The 26,626-nt window shown below is 44.5% G+C and overlaps 1 protein-coding gene across 1 annotated transcript in view; it reads left to right on the top strand.

Annotated features, from left to right (window-relative positions):
* The first annotated feature begins 2,732 nt into the window (after window positions 1-2,732).
* The window catches only part of DCDC2C (doublecortin domain containing 2C), a 95,141-nt gene continuing 71,247 nt past the window's right edge, over window positions 2,733-26,626 (top strand). Inside the window, exons 1-3 of the mRNA XM_077811465.1 lie at window positions 2,733-3,031; window positions 5,665-5,716; window positions 21,831-21,907. Of these exons, the coding sequence (XP_077667591.1) occupies window positions 2,733-3,031; window positions 5,665-5,716; window positions 21,831-21,907 (428 nt within the window). The remainder of the gene's footprint in view (window positions 3,032-5,664; window positions 5,717-21,830; window positions 21,908-26,626) is intronic.

Below are 26,626 nucleotides of genomic sequence, written 5' to 3'. Positions count from 1 at the left end.
AGAAAGGGGATCTGATGGGGTGGGAGAAGGGGGTTAAGGGGGCAGGAAGGAGGGGGATCTGATGGGGGCCGGGGAGAGGTGACTGGGGGAGGGAGGGAGGGAGGAAGGAAGGGGATCTGATGGGGTGGGAGAAGGGGGTTAAGGGGGCAGGAAGGAGGGGGATCTGATGGGGGCCGGGGAGAGGTGACTGGGGGAGGGAGGAAGGAAGGGGATCTGATGGGGTGGGAGAAGGGGGTTAAGGGGGCAGGAAGGAGGGGGATCTGATGGGGGCCGGGGAGAGGTGACTGGGGGAGGGAGGGAGGAAGGAAGGGGATCTGATGGGGTGGGAGAAGGGGGTTAAGGGGGCAGGAAGGAGGGGGATCTGATGGGGGCCGGGGAGAGGTGACTGGGGGAGGGAGGAAGGAAGGGGATCTGATGGGGTGGGAGAAAGGCGTTAAGGGGGCAGGAAGGAGGGGGATCTGATGGGGGCCGGGGAGAGGTGACTGGGGGAGGGAGGGAGGAAGGAAGGGGATCTGATGGGGTGGGAGAAGGGGGTTAAGGGGGCAGGAAGGAGGGGGATCTGATGGGGGCCGGGGAGAGGTGACTGGGGGAGGGAGGAAGGAAGGGGATCTGATGGGGTGGGAGAAGGGGGTTAAGGGGGCAGGAAGGAGGGGGATCTGATGGGGGCCGGGGAGAGGTGACTGGGGGAGGGAGGAAGGAAGGGGATCTGATGGGGTGGAAGAAAGGCGTTAAGGGGGCAGGAAGGAGGGGGATCTGATGGGGGCTGGGGAGAGGTGACTGGGGGAGGGAGGGAGGGAGGAAGGAAGGGGATCTGGGGTGGGAGAAGGGGGTTAAGGGGGCAGGAAGGAGGGGGATCTGATGGGGTCCGGGGAGAGGTGACTGGGGGAGGGAGGAAGGAAGGGGATCTGATGGGGTGGAAGAAAGGCATTAAGGGGGCAGGAAGGAGGGGGATCTGATGGGGGCCAGGGAGAGGTGACTGGGGGAGGGAGGAAGGAAGGGGATCTGATGGGGTGGGAGAAGGGGGTTAAGGGGGCAGGAAGGAGGGGGATCTGATGGGGGCCGGGGAGAGGTGACTGGGGGAGGGAGGAAGGAAGGGGATCTGATGGGGTGGGAGAAGGGGGTTAAGGGGGCAGGAAGGAGGGGGATCTGATGGGGGCCGGGGAGAGGTGACTGGGGGAGGGAGGAAGGAAGGGGATCTAATGGGGTGGGAGAAGGGGGTTAAGGGGGCAGGAAGGAGGGGGATCTGATGGGGGCCGGGGAGAGGTGACTGGGGGAGGGAGGGAGGAAGGAGGGGGATCTGATGGGGGCTGGGGAGAGGTGACTGGGGGAGGGAGGAAGGAAGGGGATCTGATGGGGTGGGAGAAGGGGGTTAAGGGGGCAGGAAGGAGGGGGATCTGATGGGGGCCGGGGAGAGGTGACTGGGGGAGGGAGGAAGGAAGGGGATCTGATGGGGTGGGAGAAAGGGGTTAAAGGGGCAGGAAGGAGGGGGATCTGATGAGGGCCGGGGAGAGGTGACTGGGGGAGGGAGGAAGGAAGGGGATCTGATGGGGTGGGAGAAGGGGGTTAAGGGGGCAGGAAAGAAGGGGATCTGATGGGGGCCGGGGAGAGGTGACTGGGGGAGGGAGGAAGGAAGGGGATCTGATGGGGTGGGAGAAGGGGGTTAAGGGGGCAGGAAGGAAGGGGCTCTGATGGGGTGGGAGAAGGGCATTAAGGGGGCAGGAAGGAGGGGGATCTGATGGGGGCCGGGGAGAGGTGACTGGGGGAGGGAGGAAGGAAGGGGATCTGATGGGGTGGGAGAAAGGCGTTAAGGGGGCAGGAAGGAGGGGGATCTGATGGGGGCCGGGGAGAGGTGACTGGGGGAGGGAGGGAGGAAGGAAGGGGATCTGATGGGGTGGGAGAAGGGGGTTAAGGGGGCAGGAAGGAGGGGGATCTGATGGGGGCCGGAGAGAGGTGACTGGGGGAGGGAGGAAGGAAGGGGATCTGATGGGGTGGGAGACGGGCGTTAAGGGGGCAGGAAGGAGGGGGATCTGATAGGGGCCGGGGAGAGGTGACTGGGGGAGGGAGGAAGGAAGGGGATCTGATGGGGTGGGAGAAGGGGGTTAAGGGGGCAGGAAGGAGGGGGATCTGATGGGGGCCGGGGAGAGGTGACTGGGGGAGGGAGGGAGGAAGGAAGGGGATCTGATTGGGGTGGGAGAAGGCGGTGCAGTGGGGGAGGACGGAAGGGGATCCGGCGCGGGGCAGACTCCGCGCGGAGGGATCTGAGTGCCCGCAGGGGAGGTGCCGCAGCCGCGAGCAGGAGGCCGCGGAGGAAGGAGAGACTGGGCGAGACCAGGGCGGGTTTTTCGTGCAGACCCCCCGGCCGCGCTGTCCTGGTGGCGGGCCCCCGCTCGGCAGGTTGCCGGGGAGACCAGTCAGTGCCCCGGGGCCCGGCTTGCCCGCTGCCTGCGGGGATGGGGATCACAATCCCCGCGGGTCACGTCAGCCCCGTGCCGGGAGGGGAGAGGGGCCGGCTCGGGACAGCTGCTGCGATCCGGGGGTGGGGGCCGGGCCGGGCCGCCTGGGGACGCTATGAATTAGGAGGCCTGGGGAGCAGCCCCAGCTGGTGCCTGGTACAGCTCAGGAGGCCGGACAGCGGCTGTGAATAGCCCCCCACCCGTGCCCTGGCTGGGGGCGGGGGGGTTATGGTGTGTGTTAGCCTCAGCTGCCCCTCCCAGCCCACCTTCCCCGGGGCCATGGTGCCATCGCCACGCCCCCGGGCCAGCTACAGCCTGACGGGGGTGACCCCGGCCAGCACGGTGCTGGTGTACCGCAACGGGGACCCCTTCTTTTCGGGCAGGAAGTTCGTGATCCACCATCGCTACGTGAAGACTTTCGAGGCGCTGATCGCCCTGCTGAACGAAGGGGTGGAGGTGCCCTTTGGGGTGAGGATCCTGTACACCCCCCAGGAAGGGCACCGCCTCCGCAACCTGTCCGACCTAAAGCAGGGCGGCAAATACGTGGCTGCCGGGCGGGAAAAGTTTAAAAAACTGGAGTAAGTATGAAAAACTGGCTCAACATTTAAATTTTGTACAAATCTTTTATTATTACCATAGTTCCGAGAAACCCTAATAGAGATCAGGGGTCCATTGCGTTAGGTGCTATACAAATGCATAATAGGAGACAGTCCCTGCCCCAAAGAGCTGACAAAACTAATTAGACAAAACTAACAAAGGGCGAAAGGGCCTGAAACATTGCACAAAGATGTGAGTTACCTACGATTACACAGTAAATCTGTGGCCAAGAGAGGAATGGAATACTGTTTTCCTGAGTCAGACACCACTGCCCTCCATACCCACTGGAATACATTGACAAACCAAAGCCAACAGAAGTGTTTCCAAAAGTTAAAATGGGGAAAAAAATAGCTAATGGAAATAGTTGGCTTTAAACAACTCTACATTTCTCTGCAGGGTTTGCAATAAAAATGTGGCTGCACTGAGAACCTGAAACTGACTGTGGTATCTGGCTGGTGAATCTTGCCCATATGCTCAGGGTTTAGCTGATCGCCATATTTGGGGTCAGAAAGGAATTTTCCTCCAGGGCAGATTGGAAGACGCCCTGGAGGTTTTTCGCCTTCCTCTGTAGCATGGGGCACGGGTCACTTGCTGGAGGATTCTCTGCTCCTTGAAGTCTTTAAACCACGATTTGAGGACTTCAATAGCTCAGACATAGGTGAGAGGTTTTTCGCAAGGGTGGGTGGGTGAAATTCTGTGGCCTGCGTTGTGCAGGAGGTCAGACTAGATGATCATAATGGTCCCTTCTGACCTTAGTATCTATGAATAAATGTGAAACTGGCAACACTGAGTTTTACTTGTCCAAGCTGATAAAAATGCAAAAAGCAAACAAAGTATAAATAGTGAAAAGTAATTTGCCTTTTTAAAATGTGAACTTGTTATGATTAATTCATATAATTACCCATTTCTTTACCCACCTGTAAAGTGTCCCTTCTAGTGAAGCCAGTTTCAAAGCAGGTGGTACCAACACTTAGGCCTTCTCTTCACCAGGAACAAAGGTGTGTTTTTTAATAAGTGGTAAAATCCTAGTGAAGACAAGGCAATTTGTAGGTTTAACATGAGTTAATGGGTTAAAGATCAATTTGGTTTAAAGAGAATCTCCAGTATTAGTATAAGGACAAAGTTTGGAGTCTACCCCAATGAGGGCAGTGGTACTGACAGCAGCTGGTAAATTACAATAGGAAGGGCCGTCTTGCAGATACTATAGCTTCTAAAATGTTATGCTCTATATTGAGCTTGAATGGAAATGTTTGAACATCTGGAATCACAACTCCATCAACTCCACTGCCTCTGCTGTGTCTCCTAGTTTTGCAAAGGAAGAACAGAGTGAAATTAACAAGATTCCAGTCAGCTTCACTGAAAAACTGTAGGCAGCACAAATTTCATGCACCAGCTGTGGTTGCTGCTGCTGGTTGGGGAAACTGGAAATTATTCCTGAGTAGATTTGGGCTGGTTAAATGCTGTAGAACAAGTGCTCAAGAACATTTATTTGAATTCTGAATTACTGTTTGATCAGACGTGTTTATGGCCTTGATTGTGCTTTTTAAAAAACATCTGTGAGCATGTTTTTGTTTGCAGAAACTCACAGAGAATAGGTGCAGTTTGTATGAATACCCATATTTGCCTGGGTGTTTGTGCATGAACAAAATTGCGTTATTGTTTGTTGTTCCAACAGCAAGTAACTGAAAGGGACATAACTGAGCACTACTGATTATTTTTTCCCTGCATTTTGAATGTGAAACTGAAATTCACATAGTAGTTTTTAACGGAAATCAATTTATATAGTTTCTTATCAAGTCCAAAGATCTGATGTTGACACACTTCTGGAAAGAGTGTAAGATAACTGCTGTTATAGGCCCATAAACATTTTTGTTTATTCCAAATAACAGCTGCTTTTTGAACAAAACTTGGCATTGGAGAAGATGACGTAATAACACAAAACAAATCAAAACAAAATACCACAAAACAAATAAAGAACATCATATTTGGAATCCATATGGGATTTTATAACAGTTTTAAAATAGAGTAGTTCAAATTTAGGACCCAATCATACAAGCTGCTGAAGAATCTTCTGGAGAGGTGTTGTGCATTCTCAACTCCGACTCAAGATCATGGAGAGGATCTTTGCAGGATACTCAATAACTCAGCAGTGTTCTTTTGAACTTACAATATCAGCATCTTAAAAAATAAAAAGCATCCAGAGACCCCAAATGAGATTGAAGCTCCATTGTGCTGTGCACTGTATACACACACAGTCCCTGCCCCTTAGAATTTACAATCTAAAATAAATGGACAAGACAGACAAAGTCTGAAAAGACGGGAGTATTATTTCCTCTTTACAGATGGGGAGTGAAGGTCCAGAGGTTAAATGACTTGCCAACAAGTCTGTTGGAGAGCCATGGAATAAATTTAAATATACTGAATCCCAGTCCAGTGCCTAAACAACAAGCCCATCCTCCCAATTTATAAAATATACCAAAACTGACTAAAACCTGCAATATTTTGTCACTAATTAAGGGTGTCACAACTCGGTTAAATGTTTTATGAAATTACTACTCTGTTGAAACAGATGAATATATTTTGTCTAATTTTCCTTTTTCTCCCCCTTCTGCAGTTATATTCATATAAGCATAAAAAAACCACAAAGACGACGGAAGGTAGTGGTGGTAAGTATATAACTCTTAACACTACCCTTTTAACATATTGTCAGGACTTAGGTTATTAATTGGCAGTATCTTTGTTTCTTTCATAAGGAAAATTTTGAAGCACAAAAAAAATAAAAAAAGATTGCACTCCAATACTTTCTAATCACTGGACATATCCTTGAAATCTCTCTTGCCACAATTTCTCCAACTCTTAATACCATACAGTTTATATATGTGTTTCTCTAAACAAAGGTTCACTATTGTAATGATTATTGTTTTATATCCAATATTTACATGGTAAGGATTTGTAAACCTATTAAAACTTCCTAAATAAATAAGTAGTTAAAGATTTCATTTGCAATTTTATCGGAAAAGATAATGTACAGTCATGATGCTCATGAAGAACAAGACGTGCCTGAAATTAATTGTCCCAAATTTTAGATTCCTGCACTTACCTTTGAGATACACATCACACTTGCAGTTTGTCATGGCTTTTCTTGTCTGTATCACTATGTTCTCCATTACCTGTAGACTGCCTCAAAGAACAAATTTTATGAATTTTTACCAAACAGACAGTAATTATTGCACCTTCTCTTTTTTTATAGGCTGTGCACCTAATAGTATTTGAAAGTGTTAATTTCAGGTGACATTGATTGATAACAGTGCTTTATAAATAATGTAAGCAATCTATAGCTAGAATTTAAGGGATATTAATTTCTGTTACAAAAATAACCCATAAACATAGGGTTAAGGATTTGCATCCAAAGATGAAAATAAAAAGGCTTAACCCATATCCATATTACATTTTTATTTAACATGGATATGGTTACTCAGGAAGACCAGGGCTACTCAGGAAGGCTTGGAAGGTTTGAAGGCTACTCTGGAAGACCAGGGCTTCAAAAAGCCTGCTCCTAGTGACCAGAAGAGCCAGCAAACAGAAGCGACTAATAGGGCAGTTTTGCAAAGGAGTTTACAGGGGGAGCGTGAGAGAGGACTAGATACACTTAACATTTCTTAAACGTCTTTAAACTTAAGCCAAAAAACACCCCCTGATAAAAACAAAACAACAACACAGGAACGAGCTTCAGGAATAAAAAGAGAATGAAGGCAGAAGTCCAGCAACAGAGTGGGGGCTACCCAGTTTATTGCACCCAATGCAGCATGTATGATTACCTACCCTATGGGCAAGTGGCCTATGTGTGCATTCAGTGCAAGGAGCTCCTGGCACTCAGAGACCGTGTACGGGCTTTGGAGACCAGGGTGGCTGAGCTGGAGGAGCTAAGGAAGACAGAGAGGTACATAGATGAGACTTTTCGGGACACAGTAGAACGGTCCCACTCTTGGTATGACAGCTTCTGTGCTGTTGAGGAGATTGAAAGTCTCAGGGAAAGAGAACATCCAACTGAAGCAGAGGGAAACGATTCCATAGTTGGGACCCTCCTTCCAGATGATGTTGTGGTATCCTCTTGCACTGAGGGTACCTCTCCGGGGGAGGGAACTCCAGTTATTAGGAAGAGACAGGTATTAGTAATGGACGATTCGATCATTAGAAACATAGCTGAGTTTGCGATGACCGGGAGAACCGCATCGTGACTTGCCTGCCTGGTGCAAAGGTTGTGGATCTCTCGAGACATCTAGATAGACTTACGTGTAGTGCTGGGGAGGAACCGGTGGTTGTGGTACATGTAGGTACAATTGACATAGGGAAGGATAGGAGAAAAATCCTGGAGGCCAAATAAGAGATTGAAGTCCAGGACCTCCATGGTAACGTTCTCTGAAATGCTTCCAGGTCCATGTGCGGGGCCAGTTAGAAAGGCAGAACTGCAGGGTCTCAATGCGTGGATGAGATGATAGTGTAGGGAAGAGGGTTTTAGATTTATTAGGAACTGGGGAAACTTTTGGGAAAGGGGGAGCCTATACAGGAAGGATGGACTCCACGTAAACCAAAATGGAACCAGATTGTTGGCACATAAAATTAAAAAGGTCGTAGAGCAGTTTTTAAACTAAGGGCTGGGGGAAAGCCGACAGGTGAGGAAGAGCATGTGGTTCGGACAGAGACATCCCTTAGGGGAGGATCTACTAATGGAGATTCTCTACATCCTAGTGAAGAGAAGATGATAAAATACAGGTAGGATCTGATGAGAAACAGTCAAATGAAAAAAAGTCTCATTCAGTTACATCATGTAATGTGAGACAGCTAAAAAGTGAAAGGTTTTTAAAGTGCTTATATACCAATGCTAGAAGTCTAAATAATAAGATGGGTGAAGTAGAGTGCCTCGTATTAAATGAGGATATTGATATAATAGGCATCACAGAAACTTGGTGGAATGAGGATAATCAATGGGACACAGTAATACCAAGGTACAAAATATATCTGAAGGACAGAACAGGTTGTGCTGGTGGGGGAGTGGCACTATATGTGAAAGAAAGCATAGAATCAAATGAAGTAAAAATCTTAAATGAACCAAACTGTATCATAGAATCTCTATGGATAGTAATTTCATGCTCGAATAATAAGAATATAGCAGTCGGGATATATTACAGACCACCTGACCAGGATGGTGATAGTGGCTGTGAAATGCTCAGGGAGATTAGAGAGGCTATTAAAATTAAAAACTCAATAATAATGGGGGATTTCAATTATATAGACCTCAGGACAGGATGCAGAGATAAAGTTTCTTTACACCTTAAATGACTGCTTCTTGGAGCAGCTAGTCCCGGCAGGGAAAAACACCATAGTGGCTCAACACTGTAGCATTTAATTTCAGAAAGGGAAACTACACAAAAATGAGGAGGTTAGTTAAACAGAAATTAAAAGGTACAGCACCAAAAATAAAATCTCTGCAAGCTGCATGGAAACTTTTTAAAGACACCACAATAGAGGCTGTTCAACATAAATATATAACCCAAATTAAAAAACATAGTAAGAGAACCAAAAAAGAGCCCCCATGGCTAAACAACAAAGTAAGAGAAGCAGTGTGAGGCAAAAAGGCATCCTTTAAAAAGTGGAAGTTAAATCCTAATGAGGAAAATAGAAAGAAACATAAACTCTGGTAAATGAAGTGTAAAAATATAATTAGGAAGGCCAAAATAGAATTTGAAGAACAGCTAGCCAAAGACTCAAAAAGTAATAGCAAATTTTTTTTAAGTACATCAGAAGCAGGAAGCCTGCTAAACAACCAGTGGGGCCAGTGGACGATAGAGATGCTAAAGGAGCACTCAAGGATGATAAGGCCATTGTGGAGAAACGGAATGAATTCTTTGCATCGGTCTTCACAGCTGAGAATGTGAGGGAGATTCCCAAACCTGAACCTTTCTTTTTAGGTGACAAATCTGAGGAAATGTCCCAGATTGAGGTGTCATTAGAGGAGGTTTTTGGAACAAACTTGCTAAACTAAACAGTAATAAGTCACCAGGACCAGATGGTATTCACCCAAGAGTTCTGAAGGAATTCAAATGTGAAATTACAGAACTACTAACTCTAGTCTGTAACCTATCATTTAAATCAGCTTCTGTACCAGATGACTGGAGGATAGCTAATGTGATGCCACTTTTTAAAAAGGGCTCCGGAGGTGACCCTGGCAATTACAGGCCAGTAAGCCAGTCTTCAGTACCAGGCAACCTGATTGAAACTATAGTAAAGAACAAAATTGTCAGACACCTAGATGAACATAATTTGTTGGGGAAGAGTCAACATGACTGGTGTGGAGAAATTAAATAAGGAAGTGTTATTTACTCCTTCTCATTACACAAGAAGTAGGGTCACCAAATGAAATTAATAGGCAGCAGGTTTAAAACAAACAAAAGGAAGTATTTTTTCACATGAAGCACAGCCAACCTGTGGAACTCCTTGCCAGAGGATGTTGCGAAGGTCAAAAATGTAACAAGTTTAAAAAAAGAACTAGATAAATTCATGGAGGATAGGTCCATCAATGGCTATTACCAGGACGGGAAAGGATTGTGTCCCTAGACTCTGTTTGCCAGAAGCTGGAAATTGGTGACAAGGAATGGATCATTTGATGATTACCTGTTCTGTTCATTCCCTCTGGGGCACCTGGCATTGGCCACTGTCGGAAGACCAGATACTGGGCTAGATGGACCTTTGGTCTGAGCCAGTATGGCCATTTCTATGTTCTTATGTTATGTTTTCTTTACCTTGCACCTTCCATGGAAGTGAGACAGAAATGAGAATTGAAGACTAGAAAAATTAAAGGAGAGATTATGCAAAACTATTAAAGGGTGATTTCGATTTCAAATCTGTAAACTTGTACGTGACAAATCCTTAGTCTCTACCCACCATTTATTACTCCTTTAAAAAGGGGAGTTGGAAATACAACCGCTGCCATTTCATGTCTTCATCGTCTGGTGGGCCAAGTAGGCTTAGTACTCATTTTGCAAACACATGCAGACCTGTTTCCTGTATCTTGTATTTTGAATTTTTCATGCTACTGTATTTTGCATTATGGGCTCTGGTATTGCACACAGTACATAGCGTGGTAGCATGCTAAATTCAGACACAATAGGGCAAGTGGTGTTAACTCAAACGGACACATGAATCCCCACCTCCTGGACCTCTTAGCCCTCTCTTCTCCAAAAATAGTTGCCACAGTTGGATCTGTGGCTAATTTCTTTTGGGCCATGGATCCCTGACAGCCAGGATACAGATGCAGAGATCCAGGGGATCTGTGATTAATTTGCCAGTGCTTGGAGTCTTTAGAGGCTTCTAGGAAATTTCTCTTAATCCTTGGATGCCATTCGAAACATGGTGAGAAAGGAATACTCAAAGGAGAAAGTGGCAAGATCAAGACCATTGTCACAGATTTTTTTCAAGGTACAAATAACTTCTGGTCACATGCAAAGAAATGCCGGGACATCTCTAGCTTTAGAAAGTGTACTTACCTCGACTTTGACTAAAAATTTCAAAAGTCCAATCCACAGACAAATTAATTGGTCTGGTGTATTTTAAGTCTCTCTTCACCTCTTCAGTCCCTTCATCACCTTTGCAACAGCATTCCAGATCATCCTAATGTTCTAAACTCCTCAACATGCTGCTTAGCTCAGAATCAGAACCTGCACGAGCCTAGCAAGGTCTACATCACGCAGAGCCCAGTTTTGTCACTTGGTGTGTAAGTGAGGGAGCCCAGTACTTCACTGGGGCTGTTAAATTTGCATGTAGGTTTCGATTTAGATTGTAAGACTTTTTGGATGACGGGGATTACATCTTTCTTTTTCATTTTATGTAGTACTGAGCCCACTGTCTGCGCTCAGCAAATACTTACAGGAGGAGCTGATATAAAGTTTGCCCAACATTTTGAATTATAAAGGATTCTTGCAACCTTTTCTTTGAGAATTGTTAACACTTACCAGTACTATGTTGTATGTAGAGGGCTGGAGAAAAAAGCCAGTTTGGGTTCCCTTCATGACACTCCCGGACCCAGCACATGGCCCCAACAGCCCACAGAATTTCAGGGTTGAAAGGACCTCAGGAGGTCATCTAGTCCAACCCCCTGCTCAAAGCAGAACCAATCCCCAATTTTTGGCCCAGATCCCTAAATGGCCCCTCAAGGATTGAGCTCACAACCGTGGGTTTAGCGGGCTAATGGTCAAACCACTGAGCTATCTCTCCCCCCATCACCCTGTCCTGTGGGTACCACATGGGCAAGGAGACTCATGAGGTGGGAAAGCAGGAGAGCTAGGCTGCATATTGCCCTAGCAACCCATCCTTTCAACTCTGGGATAAGAGGCTTCCCCTGCTGCTAGCTTATGTAGTTGGTTCTGTAGGTTGGTTGGTTTGTTTGTTTGTTTGAAGTGGTAGTTGTCTCTCCTGAAGCCTCAGGGTTCAAACAGTACTTGGAGGTTGGTACCTTGAACAGGAGGGGATTAAAAAGTAGAAAAAAATCACTGCACAAGTAGTTAACATGTGCTCTACCTTGGGCTGTAATGGCACTCATTGAGGCGGAAGGAGAGGGGGGAAGGGAAGGCTAAATATGAGACATGATAACAAGAAATTTGTGGTTTCTTACACATGGCCACTGCATCCCTTTAATGTTGTTTGTTAAAAGTCCTCTGGGAGAATCTGTGCTATACATGTTTATCATTAAGGTTAAGAATCCATCACAGGTATTTTTAGTAAAAGTCAGGGACAGGTTGTGGGCAATAACCAAAAATTTATGGAAGCCCATGACCAGTCCCTGACTTTTACTAAAAATACCCTTGGGGAGAATAACAGTTGAGCACAGCTGGGAAGCTGACCTCCGGCAGCTGCTCCACACCCGCTGCTGCTCCTGCAGCCCTAGGGGGGCTGACCCAACCCCAGCTGCTACTTCAGCCCTGGGCTGTTTCTCCAGTGGCCAGGGGATTGCTGCTACAAAGGTCAGCCCGCTCGCCAGCTGCTCCGGCAGCCCCAGGGCTGACTGCTGCTCCGGCCGCCCTGGAGACTGCTGCTCAGGCAGGTCGGGCCTGGCTGCTGACCAGCTGCTGTAGCCCCTCTGCCGCTCTGCTGCTGCTCCAGCTCCAGGAAGGCTGACCCAGTCCCGGGTGCTGCTTTAGCCCTGGGGCTGCTGTTTCAGTGGCCCTGGGGCTGACAGTTGCTCCAGCCCTGCCACTGTGGAAGAAGTCCCGGAAAGTCACAGAATCTGTGATCTCTGTGACAGAATCATACCCTTATATATCATCAGAGGCTTTTCTGTGTTGCCAGTCGCTTTCATACCTAAGCCCAGGATCCTTGACTGGAAAAACTGTCTGTGCCACTCCTGCTTTTGGTACTTTGCCAGCAGCACTAGTGAGCGTGGTAAGGTAGAACTGATGCAATTCTACTTTGGTTTTGATTTTTACTTCTGCTAGGTCCTCAGTACTGAACATATGCTACTGTCAGGGAAGAGGAGGAAGGGGGAGGGAAAGGCTAGCATTCCCAGTGGCAGAGTAGGATCATTCATGTGCAGCTCCGGCATAGTGTGCCTCGCTATGGTGCAGCTGGCGAAGTAGTGAAACTGAGTAGGATAATGTCAATTATTGCTTTTTGGTGCCATGGAGAAAAGTAATAAAAATACAACAAACAGTTGCTCTTACTCCTGTAGGAACTGAAACACCTTAGTTCAAATTAAACTGATGAATTCTCTGAATCGTGCTTCTGACCTAGTTTTTAACAGTTAATCTAAACTGCTACATTTTCTGTATTCTCTGTTTGTCACCCATTATGCTTTGCAAAATGTCTCCTAGTTTATAGTGTTTTCTGAAAGTGAAACCACTGTTCAAGCTCCCTAAGGAATAGTTGTTCATTGAAATTCCATATACAGATTATGGGCCCTGTGAAGGTATAAGGGTTATTATTTGACTGAGGTTAGAGGCCAGCAGTGGGTTGACTGGCTGATTAGCCCCTCCTGCTGCACCTGCAGGAATAGACCTGCAGCTTAACTTGCTGATCCTCATAAAAGGAGTAGCAGGAAACGGAAAGGAGGAACTGCAGTACCTACTAGAGGCTGGAGCTACTGCTGGGAAGAACTGCTCCTGGAAGCAAAAATGGACAGAAAGGAGACTGGGGAAATCCTGTTATCAAAAGCTCTGAGGTAAGAGCCAGGATCTTTGGACTGAGGAACTACAGGGGGTGAGGGACAGACTTTGGGAAGTTTTGATCTTGTTTGTTGAGGAGACTTGAAATAAAAGCAAAAAGGAAACCACAAAAACTGACCCTGCTGGAAATTGCCTTCCCTGGACGCAGTGAGAAGATTCCAGGTAGAATTCCACCAGGGAGTTCACTGGCTCAGAAAGAGCAAGCTGGGGTGCAGCCAGAAGAAGGAGTTATAAAACAGGCTCCAATCTCTTACATATAGTACCTGTAGATCTGAACCCCTTCCATAAAGAAGGGCCGTGGAGGAGATACTCCAGATGATTGTGAATCAAGAGCAGGTGGAAAATGAAAGGAACCACCAGTCCCAGAAGGTACTCCTGGCCTCTCAGCAATGTTTGCAGGAAGCCCAGCTATCTGAGCTTGAGTGGAACAGACTCTTCCAAGTAGATATGGCCTGCTTAATCTCATAGCAGCTGTGGTGAGACAGAAACAGCCATGGAGGTATGGTCCTGCCCCAGAGTTTCACCCAGTCTCACCTTGACCAAGATGGGCAGCACCTGATGACCGAGAGACCCACCTGACCTACCTTCGAGTGGGCTGGGAGAAGAGTTCCTGGGCAGCGTGACTGGTCCCATAACTCACTGGTGAGGCCCAAGCAGTGTATTGGTCACCGAGTGTGGATGAAGCACAATCCTATGCAATGCAAAAGGCTGCCATCGTGGACTGCCCTGGTCTCTCTACAGAAGCTTATTGGAAGATATTTTGGTTGGAGACATTCCTTAATGGGGCATGCCCCTGGGCAGTAGGTCAGTGGCTCTGGGACTACCCAATAACTAAACCCAGAGGCCGAGACTATGGTGGAACTTATTGACAATATTGGCCTAGAACAGTGTTTCCCAAACCTGGGACACCGCTTGTTCAGGGAAAGCCTCTGGTGGGTCAGGCCGGTTTGTTTACCTGCCGATTCCACAGGTTCGACCGGCTCCCACTGGCCGCGGTTCGCTGCTGCAGGCCAATGGGGGCTGCGGGAAGTGGCGGCCGGTACGTCCCTTGGTCCGTGATGCTTCCTGCAGCCCCACTGGCCTGCAGCAGCGAACTGCGGCCACTGGGAGCTGCGATCGGCCGAACCTGCGGATGCGGCAGGTAAACAAACCGGCCGGGCCCGCCAGGGGCTTTCCCTGCACAAGCAGCGTCCCAAGTCTGGGAAACACTGGCCTAGAACAATACCTACACATATGCTGGTACAAGCCTGGGTTCGACGGTTTTGGCCCGCATCCATGGCAGAGGTGGTCGAGACAACTGAGAGATTTCTGGAGGTTGAATTACCTGCAGGTGGGAAGGCCAGACTCTCAGTCAGCTAGCCACACTTAGAAAGGCAGCGAGAGACGATAACCTACCAACCCAGCGAGAATCTACCAAAATTTTACCCCACCCATGGGACCCTACACCCAGAACAGGGGCTCCAAAGTCCCAGGCTTTCAAGGAACCACCATTGCCCTCCTGTGAATGGCTCTGGTATGTTACCGCTGCAGGCAACCTGGGCTCATCCAACAGGGAATGACTCATGATGGACTGTGCCAGTATAATAAAGGGGATAGAGCCAGGGAATTCCAGTTGGGTGACCAAGTGCTCCCACTTCTTCCCAGGTCAGAGAGTGGGATAGGGACAGACTTGGGGAATTTTTGATCTTGTTTGTTGAGGAGACTTGAAATAAAAGGAAAAAGAAACCACAACAACTGATCATGCTGAAAACTACTTTCCCTGGACTCAACGAGACAGTTCCGGCAGAGTTCACCCAGGGAAGGCACTGGGTCAGCAAGAGCAAGCCAGGGTCCAGCTGGAAGAGGGTACTATAAGACAGGCCCCAATCTCTTACAGGCCTAGTCCACAAAACCTTTGCATGAGTGGTCCTTACTCATGTGAGTAGTCCCATTGTGTTTGCAGGAGTGATTCCTTCATGATTTCTGGTTTAGGGCTTTGCCCTTAAGGTAATGGCTAACCCAGAAATGATTGTTGGACTCAGTGTTATAAGTTGAGCCCCATGACATTGTTTTATAATTTTTCATTTTAGTTTTTGGGAATTATTTGTTTCATTTTATCCATTAAAACCATTTTATTATATTTATGTGAATAAAATAACTCAAATGACCGTACATAAATAAAACTAGTGTATAAATCCATATTTATGTGTACTACATCATTTTATTAAGCACTGTTTATTATTCCATGCCTTCAGACCTCACCAACCCCATCGCAGTCAGTCACCCCAAAATACTCTGGACAGCTCCTTAACACCGGCCATAGCACTTCCCCAAAATAATTCCTGGAGCATATCTTTTAGAAAAAAACATCCAGTCTTGATTTAAAAATTGCCCGGGATGGAGAATCCACCATAACTCTTAGTAAATTGTTCCAATGGCATTACCTTCACTAATAAAATTTTACACCTTATTTCCAGTCTGAATTTGTCTAGCTTCAACTTCTAGTCATTGGATTGTGTTATAACTTTGTCTGCTAGATTGAAGAGCGTATTATCAAATATTTGTTCCTCATGTAGGTACTTGAAGAGTGTAATCAAGTCACACCTTGACCTTTTCTTTGTTTAAGCTAAATAGCTTGAGTTTATCACTATAAGGCATGTTTTCTAATCCTTTAATCATTTTTGTGGCTCTTCTCTGTACCCTCTCCAATTTGTCAACATCTTTCTTGAATTGGACACTGGAACTGGACACAGTATTTCAGCAGGGGTCACATTAGTGCCATATACAGATGTAAAATAATCTCTCTACTCCTACTCAAGATTCCCCTGTTTTATGCATTCAAGGATTGCCTTTGTCCTTTTGGCACAGTGTTGCACTGGGATTTTATGTTCACCTGATTATCCAGCGTGACCCCCAAGTCTTTTTCCGAGTCACTGCTTCCCAGGTTAGAGTTCCCCATCATGTAAGTATGGCCAGCATTCATTGTTCCTAGATGTATATCTTTACATTTGGCCATATTAAAAACACTTTATTTTTTGCTTGCACCCATCTTACCAAATGATCCAGATCTCTCTGTATTAGTGACCTGTCCTCTTCATTATTTACCACTCCCCCAATTTTTATGTAATCTGCAAACTTTATCAGTGATGATTTTTATGTTCTCTTCCAGGCCATTGATAAAAATGTTAAATAGCATAGGGCCAAGAAGTGATCCTTGCTGGACCTCATTAGAAACATACCCATTTGAAGATTCCCTGCTTACAGTTACATTTTGAGACTTCTCTATTAGCCAGCTTTTAACGAGTTCAATGTGTGCCACATTCATTTTGTATTGTTCTAGTTTTTTAATCAAAATGTCATGTGGTACCAAGTGAGATGCCTTAAAGATGTCAAAATATATTACATTAACACTATTACCTTTATCAACCAAACTTGTAAAGTATAAAGAAAAAAATTCAAATTACTTTGACAGGGTCTATTTTCTATAAACCCATCTTGATTGGCATTCATTGTATTACCTTTCTTTAATTCTTTATTAATCTTTCCATTATTTTACCAGAAATTGCTGCAGGCTGATAGACCTATAGTTATCCGGGTCATCTCACTTATCCTTTTAAAATATTGGCACAACCGTTATACCAATGTTGTTAAACTGATACAGTTATACTGGTGGTATCCCCAGGTGGACATACTTATCCCAGAATAAGAGTGTGGGTTTTTTGGTTGAGCTTAAACCCCTTCCAAAGTGACACAAGCTAAACTGAAAAAAGGCACTTTCATACTCGAGTGTCCATCTAGGGAGTTATTCTGTTGTAACTATATTGGTTTAAATTCACACCTTAGCTTATAACTTTGTTGTGTAGATGAGCATTTCTGGGCCTCAGTTGTCCTTCTCTAAAATGGCTGTAGTGGTGCTTCCCTGTCTTGCTGGGATTTTGGGAACATAAACACATTAAAGACTATAAAGGTGTCAAGATACTTTGGTAATGGGTGCCATAAAAGTACTTAAAATGGATAGTGGGAGTAATGGTAGTAAACACTGTGCCTGGTAATAAGAGTTGGCAAGATGAGGACTATTGTTTGTGTATTATTACAACACAAGCAACAAACATGCTTGATGTTTCTCAGTGTTTACTTGAAAAACTTCAAAATTGAGTACAGTCCATTATTGGCAATATCTTAAGGGGAAAGGGCACACTTGTGAATCCTACTGCACTAAATTAAATGTTAATAGATGAGGAGTGGTCACAGGTGGTTCCTGATGTGTTATAAAACAGTTAACCGAGGACATTGACTGGAAGTCTGTTTTCACATTGTCAAGGTTCCTTCCCCACTCTGAACGCTAGGGTACAAATGTGGGGACCTGCATGAAAAACCCCCTAAGCTTATCTTTACCAGCTTAGGTCAAAACTTCCCCAAGGTACAAAGTATTCCACCCTTTGTCCTTGGATTAGCCGCTACCACCACCAAACAAATACTGGTTACTGGGGAAGAGCTGTTTGGAAACGTCTTTTCCCCCAAAATACTTCCCAAAACCTTGCACCCCACTTCCTGGACAAGGTTTGTTAAAAAGCCTCACCAATTTGCCTAGGTGACTACAGACCCAGACCCTTGGATCTTAAGAACAATGAACAATCCTCCCAACACTTGCACCCCCCCCTTTCCTGGGAAATGTTGGATAAAAAGCCTCACCAATTTGCATAGGTGACCACAGACCCAAACCCTTGGATCTGAGAACAATGAAAAAGCATTCAGTTTTCTTACAAGAAGACTTTTAATAGAAATAGAAGTAAAGAAATCACCTCTGTAAAATCAGGATGGTAGATACCTTACAGGGTAATTAGATTCAAAACAGAGAATCCCTCTAGGCAAAAACTTAAGTTACGAAAAAGATACACAGACAGAAATAGTTATTCTATTCAGCACAATTCTTTTCTCAGCCATTTAAAGAAATCATAATCTAAAACGTACCTAGCTAGATTACTTACTAAAAGTTCTAAGACTCCATTCCTGGTCTATCCCTGGCAGAAAAACAGCATATAGACAGACAGACAGACCAGACCCTTTGTTTTTCTCCCTCCTCCTAGCTTTTGAAAGTATCTTGTCTCCTCATTGGTCATTTTGGTCAGGTGCCAGCGAGGTTACCTTTAGCTTCTTAACCCTTTACAGGTGAGAGGAGTTTTTCCTCTGGCCAGGAGGGATTTCAAAGGGGTTTACCCTTCCCCTTATATTTATGACACATATTTTGACACAATCATACAGAAGATCGTTCCATAGTTTTATTGCTCAGTGATATTAGTAAATACACACCCACATAGGCAATCATCAAAGCATAAGTAAATATACTGTTATGGTCTGCATATTGAATCAGTTTTTGTCTTTTTTGTCTTTTCACTAACCTTTGGAAGAGAAGAGCCAACTTCTGCAATGGTTTACAGCCCCTGCAAAGTAATTAATTGCATTGGGATTGCGTAGGTTATAAATAAGGCTAAGATTTAGTCATGGGTATTTTTAATAAAAATCATGGACAGGTCATGGGCAATAAACAAAAATTCATGGCCTGTGACCCGTCCATGACTTTTACTATAAATAGGCCTGATGGCCAGCCCTTGCTCCAGCGGCGGAAGCTGACTGCCCCTCGGCCACCCACTGCTCTGAGGATCCCGGGGACCACTACTCTGGGTCCGCTCCGGGACTGCTGCTGCTCTGGGACCGCTGCTCCTGGGCCACCCCAGGACCGCTGCTGCTCCATGGCCCCTGGGGCCAGCCGGATCGGGCCACTTGAGCAGCAGCTGGTGCAGCTGGCCCCAGGACTGCCTGAGCAGCTGGCCTCAAGCCGCTCCAGGAGTGGCCAGTGTGGCTGACCCCAGTGCTGCTCCAACAGTGGTGGACCCAGAGCTACCCCAACAGCGGTTGGTGCAGCTGGCCCTGGAGCCATCTCAGTAGCTAGCTCCGGGGCCAGCTGCTGGGGTGACCCTGGGGTCAGCTGCACCGGCCGCTGCACCTGTGGAAGTCACAGAGGTCCAGGAAAGTCATGGCATCCGTGACAGACTCGCATCCTTAATTATAAGTTAATGCAGAATTTGGCCACTGGTATCTCGGTTAATGTGTTTGTGTGCTAATCCTCATGTATCTCTCTTAATGTTTTCTTTGTGACTTTTAGCACTTTGTTTCCAGCCATTGTTTATGTGGGTAGCTTTGAAGGGGTTTGATGCACTTGCAGTTTTATGATCTGAGTATGTATTACTGGGTGCCCTGTTAGTGTTACTCCTTCTGTCTCCTTAGTTTGCTGTTACATGTTCTTAGGATCCCAAACTGGCTCTAGAATTCAAATTCAAGCAGTTGCGAGTCAATATGCAAATACTTACATGATGGTCTCTCTCTTTTTTTTTTTTTTTAAGTACTTGTGTGGGGGTGCTTTTTGAAAAATCAGGACAGCTTAGTATCCGTGTTCTGCTGTGATTACTATATTCTGAACTGTTGTGTGAGACCCTGTTTGAGTCTTAGTCCCAGTTTCTCACTTCTTGGAAAGGCTGCTGAGTCTCTCAGGGAAAGGAGTTTATTATGCCACTTGACAGTGATCCCTCTGGTTGATCAAACTGTGTCAGCAGTCTCTGAACAGAATCCTCTCCCGGAAGGATGCGGGATGGCGGTGACACTAAGCCTTGAGGATGGGAGAGGTAAAGCAATGAAAAACTTGGGGCTCTTCGAGCCTCCGACAGTTTCTCCAAAATGATGCTCTTCAGAATCTGACCATTGGATGGGACGGAGCTAAAGTATAATCTAAGTATGGCCCAAAAATGAAATGAATACTTTGCCTCAGTTTTCAGGGAGGATGATAATATGGAACATGTGCGTGAAGGCAGTATGGCTGAGGGAAGTTAGTGTCTAGAAATGGAAATTTCAGGTGGAAGAAAATCTTAAAGAGCTTGATGTACTCCAGTCAGGGGGATTGGATAATTTCCATCCCAGAATACTGAAAGAACTAGCACATAAGATTGCTGGTCTTGTAGCAAGGATTTTTAATAAATCTATCTATTTAGGGGTAGAACCATATAGCTAACATCATACCTGTATTTAAGAAAGGGGAAAAAATGTGATCCAGGCAATTACAGACCTGTTAGTCTGACCTCAGTAGTATACAAATTAGAACAAATTGAGAAGGAAATGATAATTAAATTAATGGAAATAAATGGTAAAGGGAATGTTGAGACATTATTGACATGAACTGTGACCGTATAGATCATTGTTGCAACCAAGGTCCTATAGTTGCACCAAATCTTGTATAAAGGAGGTCAAGTAAGGTGTCTATGAAAAGGTTGTAATTTGCTGGTCATAATTATGCTGTCTGTATGTGTCTATTATTTTTGTATTTGAAGTTATGAATATTGGCTATGTACTTGTATCTCAATGTGTTCGATTCTAAGTAGCACTAGTGAAGCAGTTGGCCAGCTTATTGAGAAGGGACTCTTTAGATTAAGTGCCCAGTCAAGAAACACTTAACTGATAGTGGACCTTGGGAGACTCCAAACACTTAACTGAGAATGGACCTTGGGAGACTCCAATCCACATATGAGGAATCTTCCTGGGAACGTTCAAGGTAGCATGTGAGCAATGGTTGCTCTACCTGTAAAGAACTGAGTCATGCATGGACATGTGACTTGCCCATGTGACTCCAAACTCCATCTTGCTGCTGTGCTGTGGATGTACTCCAGAGACAGATTTGAGCCTGCAGTTTATTCCATCACTGCTACAAGCCTGAACCAAGAACTTTGCGATTGCTGTATGTAATTGATTACTTTGACCAATTTTAACTCTCATCTATATTTCTTTCTTTTTATGAATAAACCTTTAGATTTTAGATTCTAAAGGATTTGCAACAGCGTGATTTGTGGGTAAGATCTGACTGGTATATTGACCTGGGTCTGGGGCTTGGCCCTTTGGGATCGGGAAAACCGTTTTTCTTTTACTGGGGTATTGATTTTCATAACCATTCATCCCCATAAGGCGCGGTGCTAGTGGTGATATCGGGAAACTGGAGATGAGACTCGGAAGGGGAGGAGGGCATGGCTCTGAGTTGGCACCAATAATTCTTTCTCTCAGTTGCTTTGCTGGCTGGTTCTTGCTCATATACTTAGGGTCTAACTGCTTGCCATATGTTGGATCTGGACAGAATCTTCCCCCAGGTCAGATTGGCCATGATCTTGGGATTTTCTTCACCTTCCTCTGCAGTATGTAGGTGTGGGCTGGGTATATCTCACTTAATCATTTCCCTGCCATTGTGGAGACCTTGATCACTGGTGCACATTGGTCCCTCATGTTCACTGCCTGTGGACATAATAGTGTAGTCTCCTATAGTCTATAATACTGTGGTCTAATTTTGGTTGTTGGGTTTAGTGGTGTTGTAGCCTTTGGGATACAGGAGGGCAGACTAGATGATCTGGTGGTCTCTTCTGGCCTTAAACTCTATGGCTCTATGACTCTATAACATTTGAACCTGGGTCTGCCATGTATATAACTGAGCAGCACTTTTAAGATTAAAATGTTTTAAACATCCCGCATAATGTGTGTTTTATTTTTCTTGCAGATTAAACCAGTAGTTCATAGTAAAATACGTGTGCCTTCCAGGTGGCAACTGATCTATAATAAGCCACGTAATATCAAGTAAGTATGTTGTGAATCAAAACTCTAGATTTGGTTTTAAATATTCTGCAAAACTCCAAATGTCTAGTTCAGTGGAAAGATTATGTTTATAATGAAGCCCAGGTACAACAAACGTAATTTGGAAGGGCCAAATTCAGTCTTGATTTACACACTGTGTAGCTCCTATTAATTTAAATGTAATTTGTATCATGTGTGAGCCAGAGCAGAATTTGGCTCCCTCTATCATTGTGGAGGGATGGAGGGAGGGGCGAGAAAGAGGGCACCACATTCCTTATAATTATATTGATTTTTTTTTTGGCAGCAAACTATTTTTTGGAAAAAAAATTACATATTCTAGGGAGTTATGTGATGTAGCTTTTTTGTGTCACAGATAATATTGTAAAAGGACACTTAGGATGAAAGTCATATTTAAAAAAATCTGTATTAGAATCACTAAAATAGATTTTTAAAACAGTGAAGTGTCATGAATGGAGGGATCAGAAATGAGCAGATTCTCATAGGGGTACAGAAGGAGGGAGTTCCAAAGGGATGGTCACACTTGATATTGATCTGTGGTGAAATATACTGCCCTCCATATGTTGTTAATAAGGAAGCGTGTTGTATGGCTGCACTACCTCCACTAAAAGTGTGATGTTCTGTGGGCAGTGGAAGCAGTGCAGTTCTGTTGCACAAGAAGTGGGGAAGGAATAACTGGATGTGGAGGAGAAGAGCCAAAAATGCGTTGTGCCTTAACATATGATGCCACTTTAAGTTCCATTTGAGAGAACTACAGTGGTAATACTCATAGGTTACTTAAAGCGATGAGCATTCCAAGAAGAGCCCTTTTAAAAGTTTATGTATTTTATTTACGTATTTTTTCAACTTTTAAAATGCCCATTGTTCCCACTGGATGCATGTACAAATATTTAAATTACAAGAAGTGACAGAATCCAAAAGACAATAATAAGATTATCTGAATCCCACCAATTAATCATTAAGCCTCTATCATCACCCTCTGCCAACAATTTATCTTTCCTAGTTGAAGCTTGGGAAAAATAAATGAGGTTGCACTAGGACCAAAAGTTAACAGATTTGGGCTCTGGCAAATGTAGAATTCATTTTACACCTCCATTTGAGGATCCTACTCTAAGAATGCCCTGCCTTCCATACTCCATGCAATTAAATAAATAGATTTTTAGCCCAGGAGTTTTGTATAATCTCATCTGTTATGGTATCATGTGGGGAAAGAGGTGGTTTCAGATGTAATCATGATCCAATCCATTCAAGGCTTTTGAGGTCAAAACCAATAACTTTTAAATTGCACCCAGAAGTGAATAGGAAGCCAGTGCAGTTTTCAGAATCCAGAGGTATTGTGCTTCTGGTGATAAATGTAACTAACAAGCTAGTGCTGAAATATTTAATCTTCCATAGCCTTAAAGCAGTTCAAACTAATTTCAGCATCAAACCCAAAAAGAGTTGAGATAAAAAATGTAGACTAAAGAGTATTTATGATATCACGTATGATTTGAATTGCTACTTCAAAGAAAGGAAGAGGGTGTTTATTTATATACATAACTCTCAAACGTTGGATGTTTTCCATGAGTACATTAATATAACTGAATTTAGAGATAAAAAAGACCCATTAGGTCATGTAGTTCATTCCCATGACAGTCATGGCTTGCTCCCTACAATATGTTTTCTAGTGCTTTGTCTAATCTAGTTTTAAATTATTAAATTAAATTTAAATTGGACCCTCCAAATCATCGTTCGGGATTATTCTACGGTTTTATATTTCTCACCAACAGGCACTTTGTGTGGGCTATTTTGTTCGTAATTTTATTCTGTAAAAATTATATCCATTAACATAGTTCAGAAAATAATGGTATTTAAAATGTACCATAGCAACACTTTTTTGGTAAATCTAATTCACTGTTTTAATGCATGATCTCTGTGTTTTATATTAATTTACTGAAAATTCCACTAGATGGCCCCAAATATCTTCCAAATCCAGCCTTTCTCATTTTAAAATATTGTTTTAAAGTGGCATCCGGACACACACATCTGCTCTTGACTGCAATTTGACATACTGTATTATTCATCCCAGGAATTATGATTATTATTTTTTATACTTTTTAAGAGTAGAGTTCATGAGAAGCATTGGCCATACAACAATATTAACCTATATAGGGAGTTGTACTATGGCACAATGTGTAACTTCAATGTGTATTTACAAAATATAGTGCACAGATGCTCTTGGAGAAAAAGGCATAATGAGGAAAATTAAAAGTCAAAGGGATGGATGGAAGCCCCAGTGCATAGGGTATTTAAAGCTGAACTGAATAAAACACTTATACATTCGTAATAGGCAATTAATTAATTATTACAGTGTTCAAACATATGCTAGGTGCCCTGAATTATATGTAACTAGTACCTGGTCCCTGTTTCAAGTGACCTATAATCTAAGTTCCCATGTGATGTAATAAAACAGTGTTGGGATGGAGAAGGAGAAACATGAAGGTAGAGTCTCACGGGTATTGCAGCAGCTTTTCAGCACTTGGGCATCATAAAGTGGTTGAACTCCCGCTATAGCTGGCCAGTGGAGAATTCTTCTTGCGTAGCAAAATTCTCTGGCATAAAGCTAGCAGAGCTGGCTCCTTTTCCAGCCCTCCCCTCTTGCCCCAATGTAGCATTCTCCAAAATGCTACCTTCATTCTGCACAGATGCAAGGTCAATTATGGAACTTACAGCAAAGGTGGGAGTTAGAACAGGCTCTCAACTACTATATACCGGTGTAGGATCTGGAAGCTGTAACTAGTGGAGACTCTCTAAGCTGATGGGAGAGAGCTCTCCCATTGACTTAATTACGCTACCTCTGCAAGAGGTGATAGCTATGTTCTCCCACTGACCTAGCGCTATCTACACCGGCACTAACTTTGGTGTAATTTACGTCGCTCAGGGGTGTGGATTATTCACACTCCTGAGTGACGTAAATTATACTGAAGTAAGTGGTAGTGTAGACAAGAGTTGAAAGGGAACAAAATAAGGGAAGAGAAAAAGGGGAAGGGAAACATGGTTTTAATAGGACTAACATTTATGGAGTCGGTATTACTCACTGTGAGTGAGAGTCGCAGCATATGACCCTGAACATTCAGTTGCTACATACAGGCCATATACTATCTGTGATCTCTGTGCAAACCTCCCACTTACAATGTGGGAGATCTGCTCTTGCGTAAATCTGCTTTTACATAGTAAACAGCCCAAGTGTATATTCCAGTCCACCAACTATACCTACGAATGTAACTCAGCCCTCCACACAGGAGGAGTTTGACAGCCCTACTTTAGGGCTTTTGTGTAGGCTGCAGTCACCTGATGCCAATTCTTGTGTACACCACATGGTTGTAAAGCATGGTTCAGCCTCATGCAGTTTTGGCGTTTTGGATGTGCCATACTATGCTAAGCAGAACCAGATACGTAGCACGGTTTGGTGCTTCAATGTAGGCAGGTCCACAAAAAATGTAGTCAGTTTTGGATTGTTGCACTAATCATTTTTGTTAATGGGATAAAATCTCATTAGAATGTTAGTGGCATCATGAAGAGTAATAAGGAAATAAAACATATTCAAACGTTGTTCAAATCACCATCTGTGCTTTATAGAGACAAGACAGTCAGGTTGAACTAATAGACTAGTTTTAGTCTTTTTAATTTAGCTGGTTTGAAGAAGAGAGGTGCTTTCTCTCCACTCCCTGGGTTAGCCAAGCTGCGCTCCCCCATAGCTGGTCCTCTTCCTTGGTGAGAAGGTCAAAGCTTCTCCTGTTTCAATCTACTTTGGCCTGCAGGATCCCTCACCCTTTCTAGGGAGAGAAACCCTATTATCTCCTTGAAATTGCTCCCTATGTAATCAGCACAAGTGTGTGGGGGTGGGATAGCAGAAGCTGCTTGTTCTTCTGAGAGAAAAGAACACTTATGCCTCAAAAAAGTCTGGGTGGAGTGTGTGGCGGTAAGGAGAAATATCAATGTACAACTATGTGGCTATGCAGGGGGAGAGCTCATTTCACACTGTATATGGGTTACCTTGACTGCCCCCTCCTCCTCCATCAAAGGAGCACATCCTCTGTCATTCCTCAGAGTTTCTGTCCATTTTGTGGGCAGTGCTCAAGTGCTCCTTCCCCTCTACAGCAAAATGTTCTAGGGTCACTGGCGTTACTGGAAGCCGCACCAAGAGCCTGAACATTCTCTGCAGTCAGCCAGTGCTTACTCTTGGCCCTGTCCCCTGCTGCTGATATAAAATGCCACCTTCCCAGCCGAGAGTGAGGCTGCTTTTGTGGAGGGGGCCTATAAGGCTGATGGCCCAAATAGCAACATTATTTTTAAAGAGACCAACAGTGCTCTATTCTTTACTGTGACTCCTTCTAAGAAGTGAGGGGTCAGCCAAAAAGTGATTCCAGCCACTCTTAAAGGTTGAGTAGGAACAGCTTTCTAATATGGGCACCAGTGAAGAAATCAATTGATTCTATTATCTCTTTTAAAGGATTGTACATTATTTCCTCTGGGAATTGTGAGGACATCTTTGGACAATATGGAGAGAAAGTAATTGAATTTTCAAGGGCTATATTCTTCTTGGCTTCTCCAAGTGGACATATTTCACTGACTCTCCCATCATGTCAGACAGAAACGTATTAAAGGATACAATTCTTTCTTTTTATGGATGAATTTTCATGTTTTATGAAATGGACTAAGATT

This window comes from Eretmochelys imbricata, chromosome 3 (assembly GCF_965152235.1).
Source record: "Eretmochelys imbricata isolate rEreImb1 chromosome 3, rEreImb1.hap1, whole genome shotgun sequence".
Taxonomy (NCBI): domain Eukaryota; kingdom Metazoa; phylum Chordata; order Testudines; family Cheloniidae; genus Eretmochelys; species Eretmochelys imbricata.
This window is presented reverse-complemented; position numbering and strand designations above follow the sequence as displayed.